Below are 25,042 nucleotides of genomic sequence, written 5' to 3'. Positions count from 1 at the left end.
CTATTCAACATATTCCCATATGAGTTTACGTCTATAATGAATTGAATGTGGAACCCATGTGGAACTCAGTCCAACCAGTTGCTGTTTAACAGACCAGTCATTGAAGGCTGACTTAAGCTTAAGGTTCAACCAGGTATACCATTTTTGAAATTCAGTTTTTTATTATTTGCGTTACAGAAATCCCGAAAGATGACTATAAAGGGAGAACTAAGCCTCCATGATTCTACGGAAGGGGAAGGGGGGCAAAAAGATTCAAAAAATGAATACTGTAGTGTCTTGGAATTCAATGTGAACACATGGGTTCATGTCCCTTTTCAAATGTCATTCCTTCACCTCTGATTCCACTCCTGTATCTCAGTACTGTTCCGTCTCATTGGCAGAGTCTCTTGGTCTTCCTCTAGAAGCGATCCAGCAGTTTTTTAAAAGTTTTTTTTTTATTGTAGTTGATTGCAGTGTTACCTTCTATGGTACCTATACTAATGGCATTGTCTTTCGACGGGTGGCGTCACTCTTGCGCGACGCTTGTCCCTCAACTGATTGATAAGTACCAAAAGATCTGAGGTAAGACAATGTACTGATCCCCATCCAGTGTCTTTGGATCGTATTGATTGCTGTGCAAATTTCCAAATTGGCTGAGTTGAGAAATCAGCTGATGTTCTGGTAATGTGTTGTGTATCTGTCAAATTCCTGTCCGGTGGGTTTTAAATGTGTTGCTGTGAATTGTGTTGACAACCTGTAGGCAAGTACCGGAGATAACTGCATATAAAGTGTCCGTATTCTGAGATTCACAAATCATCCACGGAGAACAACAGCCTGGAATCACTGTACAGCGCCTACAAACCAGAACATCTTCGGACTGTTATTTTCCCTAGTTTTAATCACTATGGTACAATATCATAAATCCCTGAATGTCAATGTATAAAGGAGTTTTTTTACAAGGTAGCTATAGTGGGCCATCCTATCACTGTTTTAGGGTCCTCAACACACTGCCATAGCTCCTCAACACACTGCCATAGCTCAACTATTTCTAGCTATCATCACTAACCCCTCTGTCACCCTTAACTTCATGTTATTTCATTACATTTTACAGAGACACGTGAGATGTTTTAAAGATTGTTCTTGAATCTCGACGAAAACTATTAAAGTTCCATTAGAACTAAATTGTAGAAAGTGCTGTGTACCTCTTTTATGAATATGCCCTTAAAGTCTCTGGGTGACGAGTTCATTCTGGTTTGACAGTGTAAACTTTGTGATAAAAGCATGTAGTTGGGCTGTGACCCATTATTGATGGGTTTTAAAAACAGTGTGAGGTAACCATGTCAAAGACCATACCTGATAACATGGGAGAGAGGGGGAGCATTCAGAAACAGCACTGGCCCTTGTTATAGCCCTAAACTAACATGGTCAAATACAGAGGTTAGGAAACTTTCCAGTTTAGAAAACGACTAGTATCACATCTAAATTTAGATGGATGATTCAGTGGATGCAGTCTGCCCTAGAGTGTCATATTGCAAAGGGGATCTGCAATGGATTTTCCTGATCATGGTTTAGGTTAGAATTTGTCAGGGTAAGTTGATCTGTGTCTTGGTGGGGGGGTTAGATCTTGCTGTTCTCCAGGTGCGTGTCGATGTGTTTGATGAGGGCGTCGTCGGGGTAACCAGTGGGGAAGGTCAGCTGACACAGAGGGCAGCTCCGGGCGTCATTCTCCTCCGTCTCCATCCACAACTGCAGGCAGCCAATCACAAAACTGTGTAAACGCTCAACTCGAAGGTAAACACTAAATGTACTCATTGTAATGACTAAAAGAACCTGTTTTCTATTTGCATGTCACGTAAAGGAAGCTCTTATTACTGCTAATGGGATACACTATTGAGCTCTGAACTCGAGCAGCAACAACTCACATTGATGGAGGGCCAGGACTGGGCATGGTCTGCGTTTAGGTACCCTGGCAGGTGGCAGGCGAGGGTAGCCGGGTCCTTTAGGGCCAAGAAGGAAGGGCAGGGAGGGGTTTCCCGTGAGCTTACCCCCATGGCCCCCAGTGTCCTGGGAGGACTGGAGACCGGGGATGGGCACCTCCACTCCTCATCGTCAGACGACTGTGGCGGGGTGACCTGTGGGGGGTTTGCCGGGGGATCCTTCAGATGACAGAAGTGACGCCCCTGGATGGATTAGGGAGTAACATGTTATTTTAACCGGTTAACCTTATTTTATACATTTATCTTAAAATAAATACACTACCGTTCAGGGTCACTTAGACATTTCCTTGTTTTTGAAAGAAAAGCACTTTTTTTTGTCCATTTTAAAATAAAATTGATCAGAAATACATTGTAGACGTTGTAAATGTCTTGTAGCTGGAAACGGTAGATTTGTAATGGAATATCTACATAAGTTGATTGTCAGCATTCCTCACTCCTGTGTTCCTATGGCATATTGTTAGCTAATCCAAGTTTATCATTTTAAAAGGCTAATTGATCATTAGAAAACCCTTATGCAATTATTAACAGTTTTAGCTGTGCTAACATAATTGCAAAAGGGTTTTCTAATGATCAATTCGCTAATCCAAGTTTATCAATTTATTTTAAGACTAACACAACGTGCCATTGGAACACAGGAGTGATGGTTGCTGATGATGGGCTTCTGTACGCCTACATAGGTATTCCATAAAAAAATCTGCACTTTCCAGCTACAATAGTAAATTACATTTATTCTGTATTTTATATTTCAATGGACAAAAAAATGCTTTTCATTAAAAAACAAGGACATTTCTAAGTGACCCCAAGCTTTTGAATGGTAGTGTATAAACACATATGGTGTGTACCTCTGCAGCTAGAGGGAAGCCCAGCTCCAGGGCGTGGTGGGGGCTACTGCTCAGGCTGCTGCCACCACCTCCTCCCCCTCCACCAGCACCTACAGCTCCACGGGCCGAGGCCGGCCGGGGTTGCCCCACCAGGGAAATCCTGGGCGGGCGGGAATAAGCCCCAGACTCCCCCATGTTCTTGGGCTTGGGCAGGGTGGAGACTGGGTCACGGAGCAGCCTGGGGGGGGGCCTCTGGTGGGCAGACGAGTCAGCCACCTCCGAGTAGCTGCGGCGCCCCTGGAAGTGGGCACGCAGCCGTTGGCTGGTTGGCCGGCAGGAGTAGGAGGCTGGGCCGGTGGGGGAGTAAGAGAGGCCTGTTGGGGAGTAGGATGCGGGGCCAGAAGGGGGTGAGGAAGGTGAGAGGGGAGGAGAGGGGTGGAGGCGGTCTGGGGAGGGGCGTTGGGAGGCCGGGGAGCGACGCTGGGGGGCTGGGGAGTGTCTCAAGACTGGAGGAGAGAGAATGAGATGGTTATTATCGTCCATTGCTACCTCTGTAGCCCAACTGATAGAGTATGGAGCTTGCAACACCAGGATAGTGGGTTCAATTCCCGGGACCACCAGTACGTAAAACGTATGCACACGTGACTAAGTCACTTTGGGTAAACGCATCCGCTAAATCGCATTTATTATTAGTAGTAGTAGTAGTAGTAGTAGTAGTATTACATTAGTGTCCTTACTGGCACCCTCATTGGGCATTTTTGCAATTATACTCCATTCAACATCAATATGGAGAACAATTTTTGTGTTTTCTACTAACCCATCTGCTCGTGGGATGCCTTCCTGAGGATCTCAGTCTGTTTGACAGCCAGACCTCGCACACGCACCAGCTCCTCTGTCAGCTCAGTGTAGGCCAATGCCAGGATCACCCTGCAAAGGAGGGACAGTAGTTGATCATCTCTCAATGTTAGGATTGCGTCCAAAATGGCACCCTATTCCATAAATAGGCCACCACACCCTATGGGGCCCTGGTCAAAAGTAGTGCACTAAATAGGGAATAGTGTTCCATTTTGGGTCATCAACTTGGTTATTCTATTGACAATAGCTACATGGCCGGAGATTTAGATGGTGCAGCTGTCGCTCACTGTTCATCTCCTGCCTTCTTTATCCATTCCATGTCACAGTGCTCACAGGGTGTGGTCACCTCCTGCTGGACAGAGACAGACGTGTGTGTCAGTGGAGGCTGCTGAGGGGAGGATGGCTCATAATAATGGACTGAAACGGAGCAAATGTAATGGCATCAAACACATGGAAACTATGTATTTGATACCATTCCACTGTCTCTGCTCCAGCCATTACCATGAGACAGTCCTCCCCGAGTAAGGTACTACCAGCCTCCTGTGTGTCACTATCTGACCTGTCTCTGTACATTCTGCTGCAGCTGTCTGATCTCTGCCTGCAGCCTCTGTAGCTCCTCCTTCATCTCCTTCTCTCTCTGACATGCACCCTGGGCCTGCTGCCGCGCCCCTTCTAGCTCCGCCTCCAACCGCTGCAGCTTCAGGTCGGACACGGCGTCCAGACTACGAGAGCTCTGCAGGGTCGGACCCCGCCCGTTCCGCTCTGTAGCACACAGCCAGGCACAGTGAGAAACATACACACCTGCACTCCCTCAAACACACACACACACACACACTCACACACTCACCGCGAGGCACGTCCAGACTGGTGTGTAGCTGTAGGTAATGAATGTTCTTGCTGTGCAGCTGAGCACTGAGTTTCTGCAGGGACCCCTCCCTCTGCCTCAGAGCTGACTCCAGACCACAGATGCGCTCCATATGCTGCTCTGCTAGTGTTGTCTGACGGAGAGCACACACACACACGTGAATGCACATTTTCAACACACACAAACACACGGATGTAGGGTGTACATATACACACGCGGATGTAGGGTGTACATACACACACGCGGGTGTACATACACACACGCGGATGTAGGGTGTACATAAACACACACACACGGTTGAAGGGTGTACATACACACAGGCACGGTTGTAGGGTGTATATATATACACCCACACGCACGGTTGCAGGGTGTATATATATACACACACACGCACGGTTGCAGGGTGTATATATATACACACACACGCACGGTTGTAGGGTGTATATATACACACACACACGCACGGTTGTAGGGTGTATATATACACACACACACGGTTGTAGGGTGTATATATACACACACGCACGGTTGTAGGGTGTATATATACACACACACACACACGGTTGTAGGGTGTATATATACACACACGCACGGTTGTAGGGTGTATATATACACACACGCACGGTTGTAGGGTGTATATATACACACACGCACGGTTGTAGGGTGTATATATACACACGCACGGTTGTAGGGTGTATATACACACACGCACGGTTGTAGGGTGTATATACACACACGCACGGTTGTAGGGTGTATATACACACACGCACGGTTGTAGGGTGTATATACACACACGCACGGTTGTAGGGTGTATATACACACACGCACGGTTGTAGGGTGTATATACACACACACACGCACGGTTGTAGGGTGTATATACACACACACGCACGGTTGTAGGGTGTATATACACACACACGCACGGTTGTAGGGTGTATATACACACACACGCACGGTTGTAGGGTGTATATACACACACACGCACGGTTGTAGGGTGTATATACACACACACGCACGGTTGTAGGGTGTATATACACACACGCACGGTTGTAGGGTGTATGTATATACACACACGCACGGTTGTAGGGTGTATGTATATACACACACGCACGGTTGTAGGGTGTATATATACACACACGCACGGTTGTAGGGTGTATATATACACACACGCGCGGTTGTAGGGTGTATATATACACACACGCGCGGTTGTAGGGTGTATATATACACACACGCACGGTTGTAAGGTGTAAATATACACACACGCACGGTTGTAGGGTGTATACACACACACACGCACGGTTGTAGGGTGTATATATACACACACGCACGGTTGTAGGGTGTATATATACACACACGCACGGTTGTAGGGTGTATATACACACACGCACGGTTGTAGGGTGTATATATACACACACGCACGGTTGTAGGGTGTATATACACACACACACGGTTGTAGGGTGTATATACACACACGCACGGTTGTAGGGTGTATATACACACACGCACGGTTGTAGGGTGTATATACACACACACGCACGGTTGTAGCGTGTATATACACACACACGCACGGTTGTAGGGTGTATATACACACACACGCACGGTTGTAGGGTGAATATACACACACACGCACGGTTGTAGGGTGTATATACACACACACGCACGGTTGTAGGGTGTATATACACACACGCACGGTTGTAGGGTGTATGTATATACACACACGCACGGTTGTAGGGTGTATATATACACACACGCACGGTTGTAGGGTGTATATATACACACACGCGCGGTTGTAGGGTGTATATATACACACACGCGCGGTTGTAGGGTGTAAATATACACACGCGCGGTTGTAGGGTGTATATATACACACACGCGCGGTTGTAGGGTGTAAATATACACACGCACGGTTGTAGGGTGTATACACACACACACACACGCACACGCACGGTTGTAGAGTGTATACACACACACACACACACACGCACACGCACGGTTGTAGAGTGTATACACACACGCACACGCACGGTTGTAGGGTGTATACACACACACGCGCACACGCACGGTTGTAGGGTGTATACACACACACACGCGCACACGCACGGTTGTAGGGTGTATACACACACACACGTGCACGGTTGTAGGGTGTATACACACACACATGCGCACACGCACGGTTGTAGGGTGTATACACACACACACACGCGCACACGCACGGTTGTAGGGTGTATACACACACACGCGCACACGCACGGTTGTAGGGTGTATACACACACACACGCGCACACGCACGGTTGTAGGGTGTATATATACACACGCACGGTTGTAGGGTGTATATACACACACGCACGGTTGTAGGGTGTATATACACACACGCACGGTTGTAGGGTGGATATACACACACGCACGGTTGTAGGGTGTATATACACACACGCACGGTTGTAGGGTGTATATACACACACGCACGGTTGTAGGGTGTATATACACACACGCACGGTTGTAGGGTGTATATACACACACGCACGGTTGTAGGGTGTATATACACACACGCACGGTTGTAGGGTGTATATACACACACACGCACGGCTTGTAGGGTGTATATAACACACACGCACGGTTGTAGGGTGTATATACACACACACACGCACGGTTGTAGGGTGTATATACACACACACGCACGGTTGTAGGGTGTATATACACACACACGCACGGTTGTAGGGTGTATATACACACACGCACGGTTGTAGGGTGTATGTATATACACACACGCCACGGTTGTAGGGTGTATGTATATACACACACGCACGGTTGTAGGGTGTATATATACACACACGCACGGTTGTAGGGTGTATATATACACACATCCAATGGTGTTGTAGGGTGTATATATACACACACACCTGTTGTAGGGTGTATATATACACACGCGCGGTTGTAGGGTGTATATATACACACACGCACGGTTGTAAGGTGTAAATATACACACACGCACGGTTGTAGGGTGTATACACACACACACGCACGGTTGTAGGGTGTATATATACACACACGCACGGTTGTAGGGTGTATATATACACACACGCACGGTTGTAGGGTGTATACACACACACACGCGCACACGCACGGTTGTAGGGTGTATACACACACACGCGCACACGCACGGTTGTAGGGTGTATGACACACACACACGCGCACACGCACGGTTGTAGGGTGTATACACACACACACGCGCACACGCACGGTTGTAGGGTGTATACACACACACACGCACACGCACGGTTGTAGGGTGTATACACACACACACGCGCACACGCACGGTTGTAGGGTGTATACACACACACACGCGCACACGCACGGTTGTAGGGTGTATACACACACACACGCGCACACGCACGGTTGTAGGGTGTATACACACACACACGCACACGCACGGTTGTAGGGTGTATACACACACACACGCACGGTTGTATGGTGTACACACGCACACGCACGGTTGTAGGGTGTATACACACACACGCACGGTTGTAGGGTGTATACACACACACACGCACGGTTGTAGGGTGTATACACACACACACGCACGGTTGTAGGGTGTATACACACACACACACGCACACGCACGGTTGTAGGGTGTATACACACACACACGCACACGCACGGTTGTAGGGTGTATACACACACACACACGCACACGCACGGTTGTAGGGTGTATACACACACACACGCACACGCACGGTTGTAGGGTGTATACACAAACACACACACACACGCACACGCACGGTTGTAGGGTGTATATATACACACACACGCACGGTTGTAGGGTGTATATACACACACGCACGGTTGTAGGGTGTATATACACACACACGCATGGTTGTAGGGTGTATATACACACACACGCACGGTTGTAGGGTGTATATACACACACACGCACGGTTGTAGGGTGTATATACACTCACGCACGGTTGTAGGGTGTATATATACACACACGCACGGTTGTAGGGTGTATATATACACACACGCACGGTTGTAGGGTGTATACACAGTGCTTTGCGAAAGTATTCGGCCCCCTTGAACTTTGCGACCTTTTGCCACATTTCAGGCTTCAAACATAAAGATATAAAACTGTATTTTTTTGTGAAGAATCAACAACAAGTGGGACACATTCATGAAGTGGAACGACATTTATTGGATATTTCAAACTTTTTTAACAAATCAAAAACTGAAAAATTGGGCGTGCAAAATTATTCAGCCCCTTTACTTTCAGTGCAGCAAACTCTCTCCGGAAGTTCAGTGAGGATCTCTGAATGATCCAATGGTGACCTAAATGACTAACGATGATAAATACAATCCACCTGTGTGTAATCAAGTCTCCGTATAAATGCACCTGCACTGTGATAGTCTCAGAGGTCCGTTAAAAGCGCAGAGAGCATCATGAAGAACAAGGAACACACCAGGCAGGTCCGAGATACTGTTGTGAAGAAGTTTAAAGCCGGATTTGGATACAAAAAGATTTCCCAAGCTTTAAACATCCCAAGGAGCACTGTGCAAGCGATAATATTGAAATGGAAGGAGTATCAGACCACTGCAAATCTACCAAGACCTGGCCGTCCCTCTAAACTTTCAGCTCATACAAGGAGAAGACTGATCAGAGATGCAGCCAAGAGGCCCATGATCACTCTGGATGAACTGCAGAGATCTACAGCTGAGGTTGGAGACTCTGTCCATAGGACAACAATCAGTCGTATATTGCACAAATCTGGCCTTTATGGAAGAGTGGCAAGAAGAAAGCCATTTCTTAAAGATATCCATAAAAAGTGTTGTTTAAAGTTTGCCACAAGCCACCTGGGAGACACACCAAACATGTGGAAGAAGGTGCTCTGGTCAGATGAAACCAAAATTGAACTTTTTGGCAACAATGCAAAACGTTATGTTTGGCGTAAAAGCAACACAGCTCATCACCCATCCCCACTGTCAAACATGGTAGTGGCAGCATCATGGTTTGGGCCTGCTTTTCTTCAGCAGGGACAGGGAAGATGGATGGAGCCAAATACAGGACCATTCTGGAAGAAAACCTGATGGAGTCTGCAAAAGACCTGAGACTGGGACGGAGATTTGTCTTCCAACAAGACAATGATCCAAAACATAAAGCAAAATCTACAATGGAATGGTTCAAAAATAAACATATCCAGGTGTTAGAATGGCCAAGTCAAAGTCCAGACCTGAATCCAATCGAGAATCTGTGGAAAGAACTGTAAACTGCTGTTCACAAATGCTCTCCATTCAACCTCACTGAGCTCGAGCTGTTTTGCAAAAATGTCAGTCTCTCGATGTGCAAAACGGATAGAGACATACCCCAAGCGACTTACAGCTGTAATCGCAGCAAAAGGTGGCGCTACAAAGTATTAACTTAAGGGGGCTGAATAATTTTGCACGCCCAATTTTTCAGTTTTTGATTTGTTAAAAAAGTTTGAAATATCCAATAAATGTCGTTCCACTTCATGATTGTGTCCCACTTGCGCGCGAGCGGCTGTAGGGTGTATACGCGCGCGCGGCTGTAGGGTGTATACGCGCGCGCGCGGCTGTAGGGTGTATAAGCGCGCGGCTGTAGGGTGTATACGCGCGAGCGGCTGTATACGCGCGGCGCGGCTGTAGGGTGTATACGGTATACGCGCGCGCGCGGCTGTAGGGTGTATACGCGCGCGCGCGGCTGTAGGGTGTATACGCTGCGCGGCTGTAGGGTGTATACGCGCGCGGCTGTAGGGTGTATACGCGCGCGGCTGTAGGGTGTATACGCGCGAGCGGCTGTAGGGTGTATAGCGCGCGCGGCTGTAGGGTGTATAGCGCGCGGCTGTAGGGTGTATAAGCGCGCGCGCGGCTGTAGGGTGTATACGCGCGCGCGGCTGTAGGGTGTATATACGCGCGCGCGGCTGTAGGGTGTATACTGCGCGCGGCTGGCTGTAGGGTGTATACGCGCGCGGCTGTAGGGTGTATACGCGCGAGCGGCTGTATACGCGCGGCGCGAGCGGCTGTAGGGTGTATACAGGTAGCGAAACAATCTCTCACACACACACACGTTTGAGGTATATTGCTGATAGAAAACTGATGGTCAAAAATAGTGTAGGGTGTATACGCGCGCGCGCGGCTGTAGGGTGTATAAGCGCGCGCGCGGCTGTAGGGTGTATAGCGCGCCGCGGCTGTAGGGTGTATAGCGCGCGCGGCTGTAGGGTGTATATGCGCGCGGCTGAAGGGTGTATACGGTATACGCGCGCGCGCGGCTGTAGGGGTATACGCGCGCGGCTGAAGGGTGTATACGCGCGGCTGTAGGGTGTATACGCGCGCGCGGCTGTAGGGTGTATACGCGGCGGCTGTAGGGTGTATAGCGCGCGCGGCTGTAGGGTGTGGCGCGCGCGGCTGTAGGGTGTATGCGCGCGCGGCTGTAGGGTGTATATGCGCGCGCGCGGCTGTAGGGTGTATACGGTATACGCGCGCGCGGCTGTAGGGTGTATACGCGCGCGGCTGTATACGCGCGGCGCGAGCGGCTGTAGGGTGTATACAGGTAGCGAAACAATCTCTCACACACACACACACGTTTGAGGTATATTGCTGATAGAAAACTGATGGTCAAAAATAGTGTTTGCTTTAATTTGTATGTAAAGGATCCCTTTACCCATAATACTGTCCCCTCCCCCATCACTCTACCAGTACTACTCATGGTGTCCAGAAGGGGACACTGTTTCCCAGTGTTTCTCACCATCTTGTCCAGGTCTCTCTGAACGTTACTCTTCTCCATGTGGATCTTCTCGTAGGCCTGAATCACATCCTCCAGCCTCTCCTCTCGCTCTTTACTCTTCTGGAGCTGAGGGAAAGGTGGACGTTTTCAAAGGGTAAAGTGTAGGAGAAAGAAATGTGTTCGATGTGCAGTTCCTCCCACCCCTCCCCCTCCTTTCTCCTCTACTCCCTCTTAACCTACCTCTCCCTCCCCCTTTTCCTACCTCTCCCTCCCCCTTTTCCTACCTCTCCCTCCCCCTATATTCTCTCTTACCACCCTCCCTTCTCTTGTCTCCTCCCTCTCCCCTCTTCTTCTCTCTTCTCTCCCTCTTCACACTCGTCTCTCTACTGTCTCTTTCCTCTCCCCTCTCCTCTCTTCCTCCATGTCTTACCTCCTGTGTGAGGGAGTTGACTCTCTGTTGCAGGTTGGTGGTCTCTGACTGCAGTAGGCTCGTCTCCTTGGGTTCACAGGAGCAGCACTGTAGGGTCCTCTCCTCCTCAAACTCACTGATCATAGGGAACTGAGGGAGAGAAGGAGGGGAGAGGAACAAGAGAGGGACAGAGGAGGCAAATGAGATGAGTAGGTGAGAAAGAAAGGAGATCAAAGGAAGACGGTGAGAATAGGACAAGGTGTGTCACAGCCCAAAACATAGGAGATGGAAAAAGCTCAAGTAGATGGAGAAAAAAAAGAGTACACCAGTGCAAGTCGAGGCCAGATTATCATTATTAGAGGTTAGAAAATAACCTTCCTCTACCATAAGCTTTTCCACTGTGAGTTTCAACTGAATAATGGCCTCATTCAGGTACGCCTGATTGTTTCAGTACTTTGAAAATCAACCCTTCCTTCCTCCTCTCCTGGGAGTACACACTGATCTAACTCCGTTGCATAGGAGAAAGCACCGGTTCCATAGAATAGCTTCTACCAATTCAGTCAGTGTAAAATCAGTGATACCCTTTTTAAAGGGATAGTTTGGGATTTTGGCAATGGAGCTCCAGCCACCTCGCCAGAGTCGGATGCACTCGTGGATACCGTTTGTATATATCAGCATGCAGTTTGAAGAAAGTTGCTATCTAGCATTAGCGCAATGACTGGAAGTCTATGGGATAACTAGTCTTTGTGCTAGGCTAGTTATTTTCTTTGTGAAACTACCTCCAACTTCTTTCATACTGGACTCGGACACATCAAAATGGTATCCAGAGTTAATCTGACTATGGGGAAGTAGATAAAGGGCCAAAATCCAGAACTATCCCTTTAAGAGGGGACACCTTTTTGACCAGGGCCGTAGGGCTTCCCTTTAAAGTTGAGCAGTATAAAGGGAATATGGTGCAATTTGGGACGTAGCCACTGTGATGAACGGATCAGTCAACCTACCTTGACCTCATAGTTCTTCAGTTTCCTCTTGATGCTGCTGTTCTCTCGCTCCAGGCTGGCCAATCGCGTCTTGATGTCATGGTAGGCGGCGGCCAGGGCGAAGTGGGAGGGGTACATGTCGTCTTGGATGGGTGAGGACGACCAGTTGACCCCCGACCCCAAGCCACAGCCGTCATCCCTTAGCCCCTCGCCCCCTCCCAGGAGGCCCAGCTCGCCCCCGAAGAGAGACTCCATCCCTTAAGCAGATCAGTGGCTACCTGAGGGGGGACACAGGAAGGAGGGTAAGTCATTAGAGCCAGTCATTCTGTAATACTGACGTTATGAAATGCAATACCCACAGTCAAAGCAGAACAGTCTGTTTCCTAAATGGGTGTCATTTGGAAACTATTTTGGATTTTTTATCAGAAAATGCTCTCTTCTTTCCATTCATGTGGGACTGAGATGTATAGGTGGATCTACACACACACACACAACAGATTGCATTGACACATTTCAAGTCTCAAAGTTTCTTATAAAACTGGGATTTTGAGGTGAAGAAGAATCACTTCAACAACGTCAAACAACACTGTATCTAATGTCAGATGACTTGTAAACAGAACACAGCGCCCTCTAGCATAGAAGGCTAGGATAACCGGAAGGATATCTCTTCATAGCAGCATGAAGGCAACAGGGCAGCTGCGCCACCCATAAGGCCTCTTCCAGTTCAGTGAACACAGACTACGGTCCCCAGGCCTTCCGAGGGAACAGAAGGCTGTGGTCGTTCCGGCGCTAGCCTTTCTCTGCCAGCCACTCTCCTTCTCGCAGCAGGTGGCGCTAACGAGGCTCAAATGGCAGAGCGACGGGCCCTGGCGCAGCTCTGGTGTGAGTGAGAGCCATGGCCGACAGGGCATATAGAGGGGTCGTGTGCCAACCCTGCCCAGCAGTCTGTCCGCAGTCTAGGCCACACATCGCCCGCTCCATCTGCCACCGTTTAAATCTGGTTGGCTGTTGCCATGAACGTTATACCATCCCACATCCTGAAACATAAAAAAAACACCTTGTGTCTTCGAGTATCTGGAATACTCAACTAAAGAGATGTATAGATGCGTCATTGGCTGCTGTAGCCTAGATCTAGGCCAAACCAACTGTCACACATACAGACAGCCATCGCTTGTGTGTGTGGAAGGTTTCCCGGTCCGAAACACATTAAGTTGGCCAACGCTGTAACGATAATATATTCAATATCAAAGTATCCATACCACTCCATATCGAAAATGTATGTATATTCCCCTGAACTATTTTCCCCTTCCCCTCTCCAAAAACAAATACATAAACAAAACAAATATACATTATGCATACACATAATCATGCTGAAATCCCCTGGCCTGCAAAGGCTGCTGGGCTGAATCATAGTCTGATAAGCTCAGCTTGGCTCTTATTTTTACAATTACAAGAGACCCGAGAGAGTGGTGCTCTTTTGATGTTGTTTGTTCTGCCAGCTGCATCTCTCAATTTCTGATTCGACATCTCCGTAGCAGAGGCATGAATAGATACGGAAACAGCCCAATGAAAGTAAGGCCCTCCAGCTTAGACTTCACACAGGAATACCACAGTGAACCATATGTTTCAAAGTGCCCCCTAACCCCCCTCAAAATAAAGATACCACTAGAAACCAATCTGGGATTTTATTTTAAAAAGTCTTACCCAGCACAATTGCCCCTTCTGGGATGAATAATAACACAAGTTGTATTGGATTGCATTGAAACCATGTTAACAGATATAAATCAGTTTGTTTCCCCACTTAACCACCCTTGTCCCTGGAGGTCGGGAACTGCAGCTGCCACAATGCTCCAGGTGGCTGGTGCCGTTGCATCCTGTAATGCCCACGAGATTCGCCCGTTGGAGACGAGACGCTTTTCCAGTTGAAGGAGCACTCTGCAGTTGCAACATGCATTATTAAACGTAGAAATCAACGATACACACTCAGTGTACAAAACATTAGGAACACTGGCTCTCACCACGACACAGACTGATCGGGTGAATCCATATGGGGTCCCATATTGACGTCACGTGTTAAATCCACTTCATTCAATGTAGATGAAAGGGAGGAGACTGGTTGAAGAAGGATTTTTCAGCCTTGAGACAAGTAAGACGTGGATTGTGGTATGTGTGCCGTTCAGAGGGTGAATGGGCAAGACAAAAAAAATTAAGTGCCTTTGAACGGGGCACGGTAGGAGGTGCCAGGCGCACCGGTTCGAGTGTGTCGAGAACTGCAACGCTGCTGGGTTTTTCCACACTCAACAGTTTCCTGTGTGTATCAAGAATGGTTCACCACCCAAAGGACATCCTGCCAACTTGACACAACTGTAGGAAGCATTGGAGTGCACATGGGGACGGCGTCCCTGTTGAACACTTTCGACGCCTTGGGGAGTCCACGCCTTGGGGGTGCAACTCAAAATTAGATCGGTGTTCCTAATGTTCTGTCGACTCAGCGCAGACCCCTTGATTCTTGAAGAATAGAACTAATAAATGCCTCATGAGCTTAGTTCAACTGTCGTACCCCATTTGAACAACAATTCTAAATGCATTTCACTCCAATGTTTTTAAACATGGTAAATGTAAACAAACACTGTATAGCCACAAAACATGGTTAAAACTTTTGCATTTGATAGAAGTTTTGAGTGGTTACATTTCACCAGCCTCATCTTTCAGCCTTTTAACAAACCAGAGGCGGGGTGCCCACTTTGTCATTGTTTCAATGGCAGATTGGCCCCTATAGCACAATGTTTATGCAACCAAGCGGCAAACGCTCCCTGCCAACCCGTCACTGTTTGAGTCTCTAGCACGTCTTCATCGCCCGAGGGAGGAGATGGCTGGATGGGTGCAAGACGGATGACAACTGGATTAATGAGTTGGTTAGATCTACTGTACACCAGATCTACTGTACAACAGAGCATCACAATAAAGTCTGTTATGAATGGGGTTTTGTTGTAAGTTCAAGCTTTTTAAATCTGAGGCGGGAGTAAAGAGTTGTTTATGATACAGAATATCAAGACACTTGACAGTGGGCAAGATGCAAAGTTTTAAGTCGGGGATGTCCTAACTTTTCTGTGGACCCGTCCCCCATGTACGTGTTTACATTTGTGCCTCTATGCATGTGGATCCATTGAAATATGCACCTCTGCCAATTTTCCTCTTTTCCAAGTCTCCTTTGGTTGCAAGTGGTTTGCATTTCTACCTGGACTGGAGCCTAAAGACAGTTCTACTTCTGCCGAGAAGGGTCGAGCATCTTTCCTTTACTAACACACACACACACACACACACACACACACACACACACACACACACACACACACACACACACACATTACGCACACACATGCATTTACTAACACCTACACACAAACCCACACATGCATCAACTCACTGACTCACACTGCACACACACATCCTCTCTCTGTTCAGAAAGCAGAGGACGAATTAGCTACAGTGAAACACGAGCTGCTTCGCGAGCCCATTCACCCCAGGGCCAATCAGAACAAGCCCATATGTCAATGTCACATGGCTAATTCATATTTTAATGTTCCGGATATCAGCCAGAATGGATGCCCCGAGCTAACACTAGTTTAGCCCAATGTGCTGTAGAGATTCAATATGCTTCTACGCTTTGGTTCAGTCTTAGCTTAGCACAATGCTTCTGTAAACCAGCTACTGCAATGGTTTAGCTTCATAGTACGCTTCAGTGCTGCATTTGTTTGCTATATGTAAGTAAGTAGCCTTGCACGAGTGAGCCAGAACGGCTCATAGAAGCAGGAGCCTATTTCCAGTTTCTGTAGCGTGAGGAAGCTTGATGTACAAGTACACCCACCGGACAGGACGCTAGACTATGGCAGGGCCTTACCCTCAATCTCCTTCATGCGGAGTGCCAAGCAGACGCAGAGATCGGGTCCCATTTTTACCTTCTTTCAATCTCAGGGTGGACACTCTGACCACAAGGCCAGTGAGTTGGTCTTCAGGCAGGCCCACACGTAATCCCCAGATGAACGTTGAACTCCGCTCTGGTAAATTGGTTATATTCTTACTGCTTGTCTTGTACTCAGGCTGCATCTATCATAATGGCCACTTCAGTGTAGGGAGAATGACACCGAAGGTTGACACTTAAAAAGGTACAGGACTGGCAGTGGATACTTTAAAGCTGGAGTCCTTCATTTAAACGATAACAAAGCAGTCACCCCGCCTCTGATTTGGTGATAAGCTGATGGATGGCCTGAAGAAATGTAACCACTCTCAAATTCATACACACGGCTAAGGATGCGCGTTTTGAGGATATAGAGTGTTGATTTACATTGTTTATAAACGTAGGGAGTAAAACAAGCTTATATTTTGGGTTCTGATGGGGTACGACAGTTGAACTAAGCTCATGAGTTATAATCTTCAAGAATCAATGGGTATATAAAATGTATTTATAAGTAAAAAAAAAAAATGGATGCATCAACGAGCTTTAAAGGTAATTTCCGATTGAGCTAACATCTGCAGCCTTTACCATGAATACAGTCTCGGCGAACGCAGAAACGTTGCCTTTACATTTCTATTGCGCTGTAGCGCACGTCTTCAGCGCCACGGATTGAATCAAGCCCTTAGAATGTGCATGGTCCTGGCAAAGACAAACAAATGGAAGGAAAACAATGTCTTAAGGAATGTAGATATGGAGCGAACAAAAAGGAACGGGGGAGAGCGAGGAAGAGGATGGTGGGATAGAGGGTGTCCACCATCCTATATGTGAGGGGAGAACTGAGGCCAGTACTCGGGGGAGGGGTCAAAAGCTTGAATAGATGTGGCCTATGTGCTTTGTGAGGTGGAGATGAGTAACCTAGTTCTGACAGGACAGAGAGAGAGGGAGGGATATATATATATATCAGAGCTGTCCCAGTGGGGTGCAGCAAGCCAGAGACCTAATCCACAGCAGCCCTGTGCAGAAAAGCATCTATACGTCAGACACACACCCTGGTGATGTACCGAAAGCCACCAATGGGAAAGGAAAAACAGTTTGACTTGAGTTCTAATCTTTCCCATCAACCTTCATATTACACCAAGCCCCAATTGAATGCTGTGCTCATAACAAAATAAACCCAATACAATCATACAGCCAAAAGGCACAACAAATAATGTAGCATTAGGGCATTGTTGCACATGGCTAGCTGTTGATAACAGGGTGTAAATGGTGGTGGGTGAGGTGTCTCACCTCCACATAATATAGGATTGTAATTCCAAATGGCACCCTTTTCACTATAGTGCACTATTTTTGACCAAAAGTAGTGCACTATGAAGGGAATAGGGTGATATTTGGAATGCACACCCTTAACCTCTCTTGCAGTAGACCTGGTGGAACATGTTACATAATAGACTACATCATCATCATTATCACTGTCAACAGCCCACGAGCATGCTTCATCATGCCTCAAGTGCTGTACAGGCCTATCTGTACGGTCTTCTCCAGTTAATGGATTTGACTTGCACTCTGAAAAGCAATGGGTGACAATGCCTCCTGAAAGCTATAGGTTTGAAAGATCAATGAGGTGAATGTTCAATATCGCTATGCGGCACATGCTTAAATCATCATTGCGGTTGGAATGGAAGGGCTTAGTGGTCTGAGAACAGAAGTTTCCAAATAGCCTACTTGATTTCAGGAGGGACATTAAGTGATAGGCCTTTTAAACAAGACACCAGACACTTAACCTTGAACGTTTCCATAAACAGCTGTATCAAAATAAATAATTGAAATCCGTCGAATAAAAAAATCAAGACATGACTTTTAGGCAAACCTGATTTCTTTCTAAAATAGACTTAAGACGAGTAGCATAACCTTTACTAGTAACATAACTTAAACTGAGTAAAACTCTCATGTCAACACGTCACTCTCCAAAGTACCCCCAGATACAGTTGTTACCGCCTGTGCCCCGAAGCGGAATGTCAAGCGCATGGAGATGCTATTCGCTGTTCCTCTCGCTAACAGCCTCTGACTGGTTCGCTGGGTGGTTAATAGTCAATTACTCACCGTGGCCGGTGAGCCGCGCTTTAGCACCATGCACAGAAGGATCGATTCCTCTGATTTAATGGATTCTGTCTGTTTGTTTCCACAAATGCACGTCCAGCTGTATTTCTTTATGGCACATATACGATGGTCATGGTCTGTCATAGTAGGGACATTTCAACGTTTCAGCAGAACAACGTAAGTCTTTGAAAGACCTACGGATGGTGTTTACATAATTGAACAAAAATGTCAAGCACCATGTTTGATCAAGGCCATTTTCACTTGAATAAACTTCCGTTGACCTACCTGGTGTATAATGAACTTAGTGACTGTTATCATATAGTGGTGGTTCATAGACATATAGTTACCAAGGTAACTTCGTTTCTAGCACGTAGGCTGCGTTTGTATTTAAAAAATATATATATTTAAGTGAGACAACCATTTTGGTCTGAAAAGCATTGTCAACATTGAGCATTCAGCACCACTATCAAGTGAACAGCGCAAGTTTGTCTACGCTGCTAAACCAGTCGGGAACTGTCCAGTGTACGATAGTGATGATCTCTCAAAGCCACATGCACCAACATTAGGACAATAAACGAGTTATGTCAAGACAGTTACCAGAACACAACAATCAATCACGTGCATGAATATCTCCGTAAGCAACAACCACGTCGTATGCTACGTGTGGTTGTGTAGATGACATGTTTCCTGTGATTACTTACAATAGAGCTTCTATATCGTTTCCTTCCTTGCGGCAAGACACTAGTGCTCGTTGCCATTCTCACTTTGTAGTGCAATCAGTAGCTAACCTAGTCTACAACATGGCTGTATACAGCGACGCAGCTCTCTCCATCTCTCCCAACGGAAAAAAATGAGCTCGCGCTTTTTCCCTTCTTCCTCAATCGAGCCCTTTTTTATATATATACAAAAACGTTGCCGTGAGCGTTACTTATCACCTGTTAAATTAAAAAAAATACTCTACAAAGGCACAACAATAAACACTGTCAAACAAATACCACGATATACTTACGCTTCCTCGTGAGAAACTGTGAAAAATTCATTGCGAGAAGGGGGGTCAAAACCGTTCATTTGCGGTTTACATCGACAATGGTTGGATTGTGGACGCTTGTGACGCCCCCCCCCCTTCAATCCCCCCTTCACACTCCCATTCTGTGATGAACCGAACCGTTTTTACCAGTAGAAGACGGTGAAATAGGTTGGAGCAAGGTTCAGAAAAGACCAAGGAGTAACACATCAGACGATCACTGACATGTGACAGTTTATGGCCAAGAATATAACAAGATGATAGGAAAAAAATAAGCATCACATCCCCATATCATATAGGATAGCTTGTGTTCAGTAGTCATATTCTTTGCCTCATGGATCTCTGGTTGCATAACTGCCTTCATCAGAAGAAATAAAACATTTTTTAAAAATATATTCTGACACAAAGTGCTGATGTTGAAGCTTGATTAGATTGTTGTATAAATAGATTGATTCATTTTATCTCAATTATGGCAGTTTATTTATTTATGCTGTCCCCATTGAGTGATGGAGATTATTATTTTTATGAGAAGAAATTCTCTCTAATCCAGATATGCACAGGTCTTGAAATAAAAGGGGTTCTAGATAATCTTTGTGTGTCAACTGTGAGGAAAAATAGATTGTATTGCAAAAAGATTGTAAAATGTATTGCATGCTACAGTGTCCCTAATGTACCTGCTCTCAGGGCATGAACCAATTGGAACTTCTAACAGAATGTGATCATTGCAGATGGTGGTTTTTGTTGACTGCACAGTGTCGCCATGATCTGTCGTTATGTTTGGATGAAAAAGGGAGGCTTGCAAACCGAAGAACACCATCCCAAGCGTGGGGGTGCTTGCTGCAGGAAGGACTGGTGCACTTCACAAAATATATGGCATCATAAGGAAAGAAAATTATGTGGAGATATTGAAGCAACATCTCAAGACACCAATTAAGCTTGGTCTTCCAAAAGGACAATGACCCTAAGCATACTTCCAAAGTTGTGGCAAAATGCCTTAAGGACAACAAAGTCAAGGTATTGGAGTTGCCATCACAAAGCCCTGACCTCAATCCTATAGAACATTTGTGGGCAGAACTGAAAAAGTGTGTGCGAGCAAGGGGGCCTACAAACCTGACTCAGTTACACCAGCTAGGAGGAATGGGCCAAAATTCACCCACCTTATTATGGGAAGCTTGTGGAAGGCTACCTGAAACAATTGACTCAAGTTAAACAATTTAAAGGCAATGCTACCAAATACTAATTGTTTATGTAAACTTCTGACCCATTGGGAATGCGATGAAAGAAACAAAAGCTGAAGTACAGAATTCTTTCTACTATTATTCTGACATTTCACATTCTGTAAATAAAGTGGTGATCCTAACTGACCTAAAACAGGGAATATTTACTAGGATTAAATATCAGGAATTGTAAAAAAAAAAACTGAGTTTAAATGTATTTGGCTAAGGTGTATGTAAACTTCCAACTTCAACTATGTATGCATGTATGCATGTATGTATGCATGTATGTATGCATGTATGTATGCATGCATGTATGTATGTATGTATGTATGTATGTATGCAGGCAGGCAGGCAGGCAGGCAGGCAGGCAGGCAGGCAGGCAGGCAGGCAGGCAGGCAGGCAGGCAGGCAGGCAGGCAGGCAGGCAGGCAGGCAGGCAGGCAGGCAGGCAGGCAGGCAGGCAGGCAGGCAGGCAGGCAGGCAGGCAGGCAGGCAGGCAGGCAGGCAGGCAGGCAGGCAGGCAGGCAGGCAGGCAGGCAGGCAGGCAGGCAGGCAGGCAGGCAGGCAGGCAGGCAGGCAGGCAGGCAGGCAGGCAGGCAGGCAGGCAGGCAGGCAGGCAGGCAGGCAGGCAGGCAGGCAGGCAGGCAGGCAGGCAGGCAGGCAGGCAGGCAGGCAGGCAGGCAGGCAGGCAGGCAGGCAGGCAGGCAGGCAGGCAGGCAGGCAGGCAGGCAGGCAGGCAGGCAGGCAGGCAGGCAGGCAGGCAGGCAGGCAGGCAGGCAGGCAGGCAGGCAGGCAGGCAGGCAGGCAGGCAGGCAGGCAGGCAGGCAGGCAGGCAGGCAGGCAGGCAGGCAGGCAGGCAGGCAGGCAGGCAGGCAGGCAGGCAGGCAGGCAGGCAGGCAGGCAGGCAGGCAGGCAGGCAGGCAGGCAGGCAGGCAGGCAGGCAGGCAGGCAGGCAGGCAGGCAGGCAGGCAGGCAGGCAGGCAGGCAGGCAGGCAGGCAGGCAGGCAGGCAGGCAGGCAGGCAGGCAGGCAGGCAGGCAGGCAGGCAGGCAGGCAGGCAGGCAGGCAGGCAGGCAGGCAGGCAGGCAGGCAGGCAGGCAGGCAGGCAGGCAGGCAGGCAGGCAGGCAGGCAGGCAGGCAGGCAGGCAGGCAGGCAGGCAGGCAGGCAGGCAGGCAGGCAGGCAGGCAGGCAGGCAGGCAGGCAGGCAGGCAGGCAGGCAGGCAGGCAGGCAGGCAGGCAGGCAGGCAGGCAGGCAGGCAGGCAGGCAGGCAGGCAGGCAGGCAGGCAGGCAGGCAGGCAGGCAGGCAGGCAGGCAGGCAGGCAGGCAGGCAGGCAGGCAGGCAGGCAGGCAGGCAGGCAGGCAGGCAGGCAGGCAGGCAGGCAGGCAGGCAGGCAGGCAGGCAGGCAGGCAGGCAGGCAGGCAGGCAGGCAGGCAGGCAGGCAGGCAGGCAGGCAGGCAGGCAGGCAGGCAGGCAGGCAGGCAGGCAGGCAGGCAGGCAGGCAGGCAGGCAGGCAGGCAGGCAGGCAGGCAGGCAGGCAGGCAGGCAGGCAGGCAGGCAGGCAGGCAGGCAGGCAGGCAGGCAGAAATTAGTGTTTTACAATTTTCCCAGAAGTGGTGAGTCTATGGATTATTCAATTACATTGAGCTGATTTCTGACGTGCTGTTCCTTCTTTTTCCGTAGAAGGCGTAGACTCAGGTTTTCTGGGTCTCTGTTTTCTCTCTCTCTCCCTCTGTCTCTCCCAGCTGCCAGCACAACAGTTTCATCCACTCATTGGCATATGTCCTGCATGCAAAATATAACATAGCCAGCAGATGGCGACCTTGTTTAATACACTGAACAAAAATAAAAACGCAACAGTTAGTGTTGGTCCCATGTTTCATGAGCTGAAATAAAAGAAATGTTCCATATGCACGACAATCTTATTTCTCTCATTGTGTGCACAAATTTGTTATACATCTCTCTTAGTGAGCATTTAACCTTTGCCAAGATAATCCATCCACCTGATAGGTTTGACGTATCAAGAAGCCGATTAAACAGCAAACAGCATAAAAGGCCACTCGAAAATGTGCAGTTTTGTCACACAACACAATGCCACAGATGTCTCAAGTTTTGAGGGAGCGTGCAATTGGCATGCTGACTGCAGGAATGTCCACCAGAGCTGTTGCCACATAATTTAATGTTCATTTCTACCATAGGTTGCCTCCAATGTCGTTTTAGAGAAATTGGCAGTACAACCAACCGGTCTCACAACCACAGACCATGTGTATGGCGTTATGTGGGTGAGTGGTTTGCTGATGTTTAAGTTGTGAACAGAGTGCCCCATGGTGGCCGTGGGGTTATGGTATGGGCAGGCATAAACTACGGACACAATTGCAGTTTATTGATAGCAAATTGAATGCACAAAAATACCGCAGCGAGATCTTGAGGCCCATTGTGAGGCCCATTTTTTTAAGGTATCTGTGACCAACAGATGCATTTCTGTATTCCCAGTCATGTGAAATCCAGCGATTAGGGCCTAATGAATTTATTTCAATTGACTGATTTCCTCCTATGATCTGTAACTCAGCAAAATCTTAGAAATTGCTTCATGTTGCGTTTATATTTTTGTTCTGTATAATTCACAGACCTGTCATCAATGATGTTAATAGTACCATTGCATTTTTTGTACATCATCTGAACGCTGTACAGTCCAGTGTGAAGATGATTGTATCGATGATAATGGTAAGGCTAGTACTACAGAGATTGTCTCACAAGCACAGACACTCAAAGCGGAGAACCTCAATAATGCAGGAACGCGAGTCTAAGCTGATCCGAAATCAGTTCTTATATACAGTAGGTCACTAGAGCAGAGTTCAACGTTCGTCTCGGGTTAACAAGTAGGCATACTAGAAGATCAACTTGGTGGCCTTACGATTAGAGTGTCCGCCCTTTGATTCGAAGTTTGGGAGCTCGATCTCCTGCTGATCCATACCAAAGATTGTTAAAATAGGACCCGATGCGTTTCTGCTTTGCACTCAGCATTAAGGAGATTTGGGGTAAGGCCCTGTGATGGGCTTAGTGTCCTGTCCAGGGGGTGTAATTGTACATCAAGCTGCCTCGTGCTACAGAAACAGGAGATATGCTCCTGGTCCTATGAGACGTTCCAGCTTGCACAAGCCTGCTACTTACCCACTACTAGAAGACCAAAACCCCATGAAGAGCAAAGCAAATGACGCACATATGCAAATAGCATGTAAACAACACGTAGGTTAACTTAATATACGGACTCTGTCTGGAGTCACTGGAATCAATTAGATGTCATGTTCAAAGCAAGAAACACAATTGATAGAGCAGACACTGGGTTCCTCCCCACATGATAGAGCATGGTGTTTACTCTATACATGCCAACTCTATGTTTAGCCAACTGTTAAAAATGCCACCTCTCCCACAGTTGAGCCTGTGCCACACACACGGACCTCCCCTTCCTCTTTACAAGCTTGTCTCGCACTATCTAATTCCACCGTAATCAAGGTCTCATCCCCTAATATGAAACTATAGCCTACCTCACAGTCAGACAATCTATTTCCAGTATGTGGGTATTTGGACTATCGGTGTCTAAATGAAGTGTCAACTTCCTCCACCCAGGACATACCGCTGTGCTCATCAAATACACTTCTCAATGCACTTCTCCCAATCATTTCATGTTTGCTCAACTTCAATTAAACCGTTGAGTTGGATTAGACGTACATGGAATATTACTAGTCTGCGCTGTTGAGTCTCGGATCGTGAGCTCGGCCTACAGTCACAGTGGAGGCAGCATATACACGTCATGACCAAAAGTATGTGGACACCTGCTCATTGGAACATCTCATTCCAAGATCACGGGCATAAATATGGAGTTGGTCCCCCGTTTGCTGCTATAAAAGCCTCCACTCTTCTGGGAAGGCTTCAACTAGATGTTGGAACATTGCTGCGGGGACTTGCTTCCAATCAGCCACAAGGTCATTAGTGGGGTCGTGCACTAATGTTGGGTGATTTAGAACTGGCTTGCAGTCGGCGTTCCAATTCATCCCAAAGGTGTTCGATGGTGTTGAGGTCAGGGCTCTGTGCAGGCCAGTCAAGTTCATCCCCAG

At 47.6% G+C, this 25,042-nt stretch overlaps 1 protein-coding gene across 1 annotated transcript; it reads right to left on the bottom strand.

Moving 5' to 3' along the window:
• Window positions 1-138: 138 nt before the first annotated feature.
• On the bottom strand, window positions 139-19,631 carry LOC135553670 (TANK-binding kinase 1-binding protein 1-like). The gene is made up of 11 exons (XM_064985626.1): window positions 19,390-19,631; window positions 12,658-12,914; window positions 11,678-11,806; window positions 11,269-11,373; window positions 4,500-4,650; window positions 4,212-4,414; window positions 3,940-4,001; window positions 3,615-3,724; window positions 2,819-3,303; window positions 1,902-2,159; window positions 139-1,725 (listed from the first exon to the last, which is right to left on the bottom strand). Exons 2-11 carry the CDS (start codon window positions 12,889-12,891, stop codon window positions 1,597-1,599), a joined length of 1,866 nt encoding a protein of 621 aa, XP_064841698.1. The 5' UTR covers window positions 12,892-12,914; window positions 19,390-19,631; the 3' UTR covers window positions 139-1,596.
• Window positions 19,632-25,042: the final 5,411 nt, after the last annotated feature.

The sequence above is a fragment of the Oncorhynchus masou genome, chromosome 14, assembly GCF_036934945.1.
Source record: "Oncorhynchus masou masou isolate Uvic2021 chromosome 14, UVic_Omas_1.1, whole genome shotgun sequence".
Classification (NCBI taxonomy): Eukaryota; Metazoa; Chordata; class Actinopteri; order Salmoniformes; family Salmonidae; genus Oncorhynchus; species Oncorhynchus masou.
This window is presented reverse-complemented; position numbering and strand designations above follow the sequence as displayed.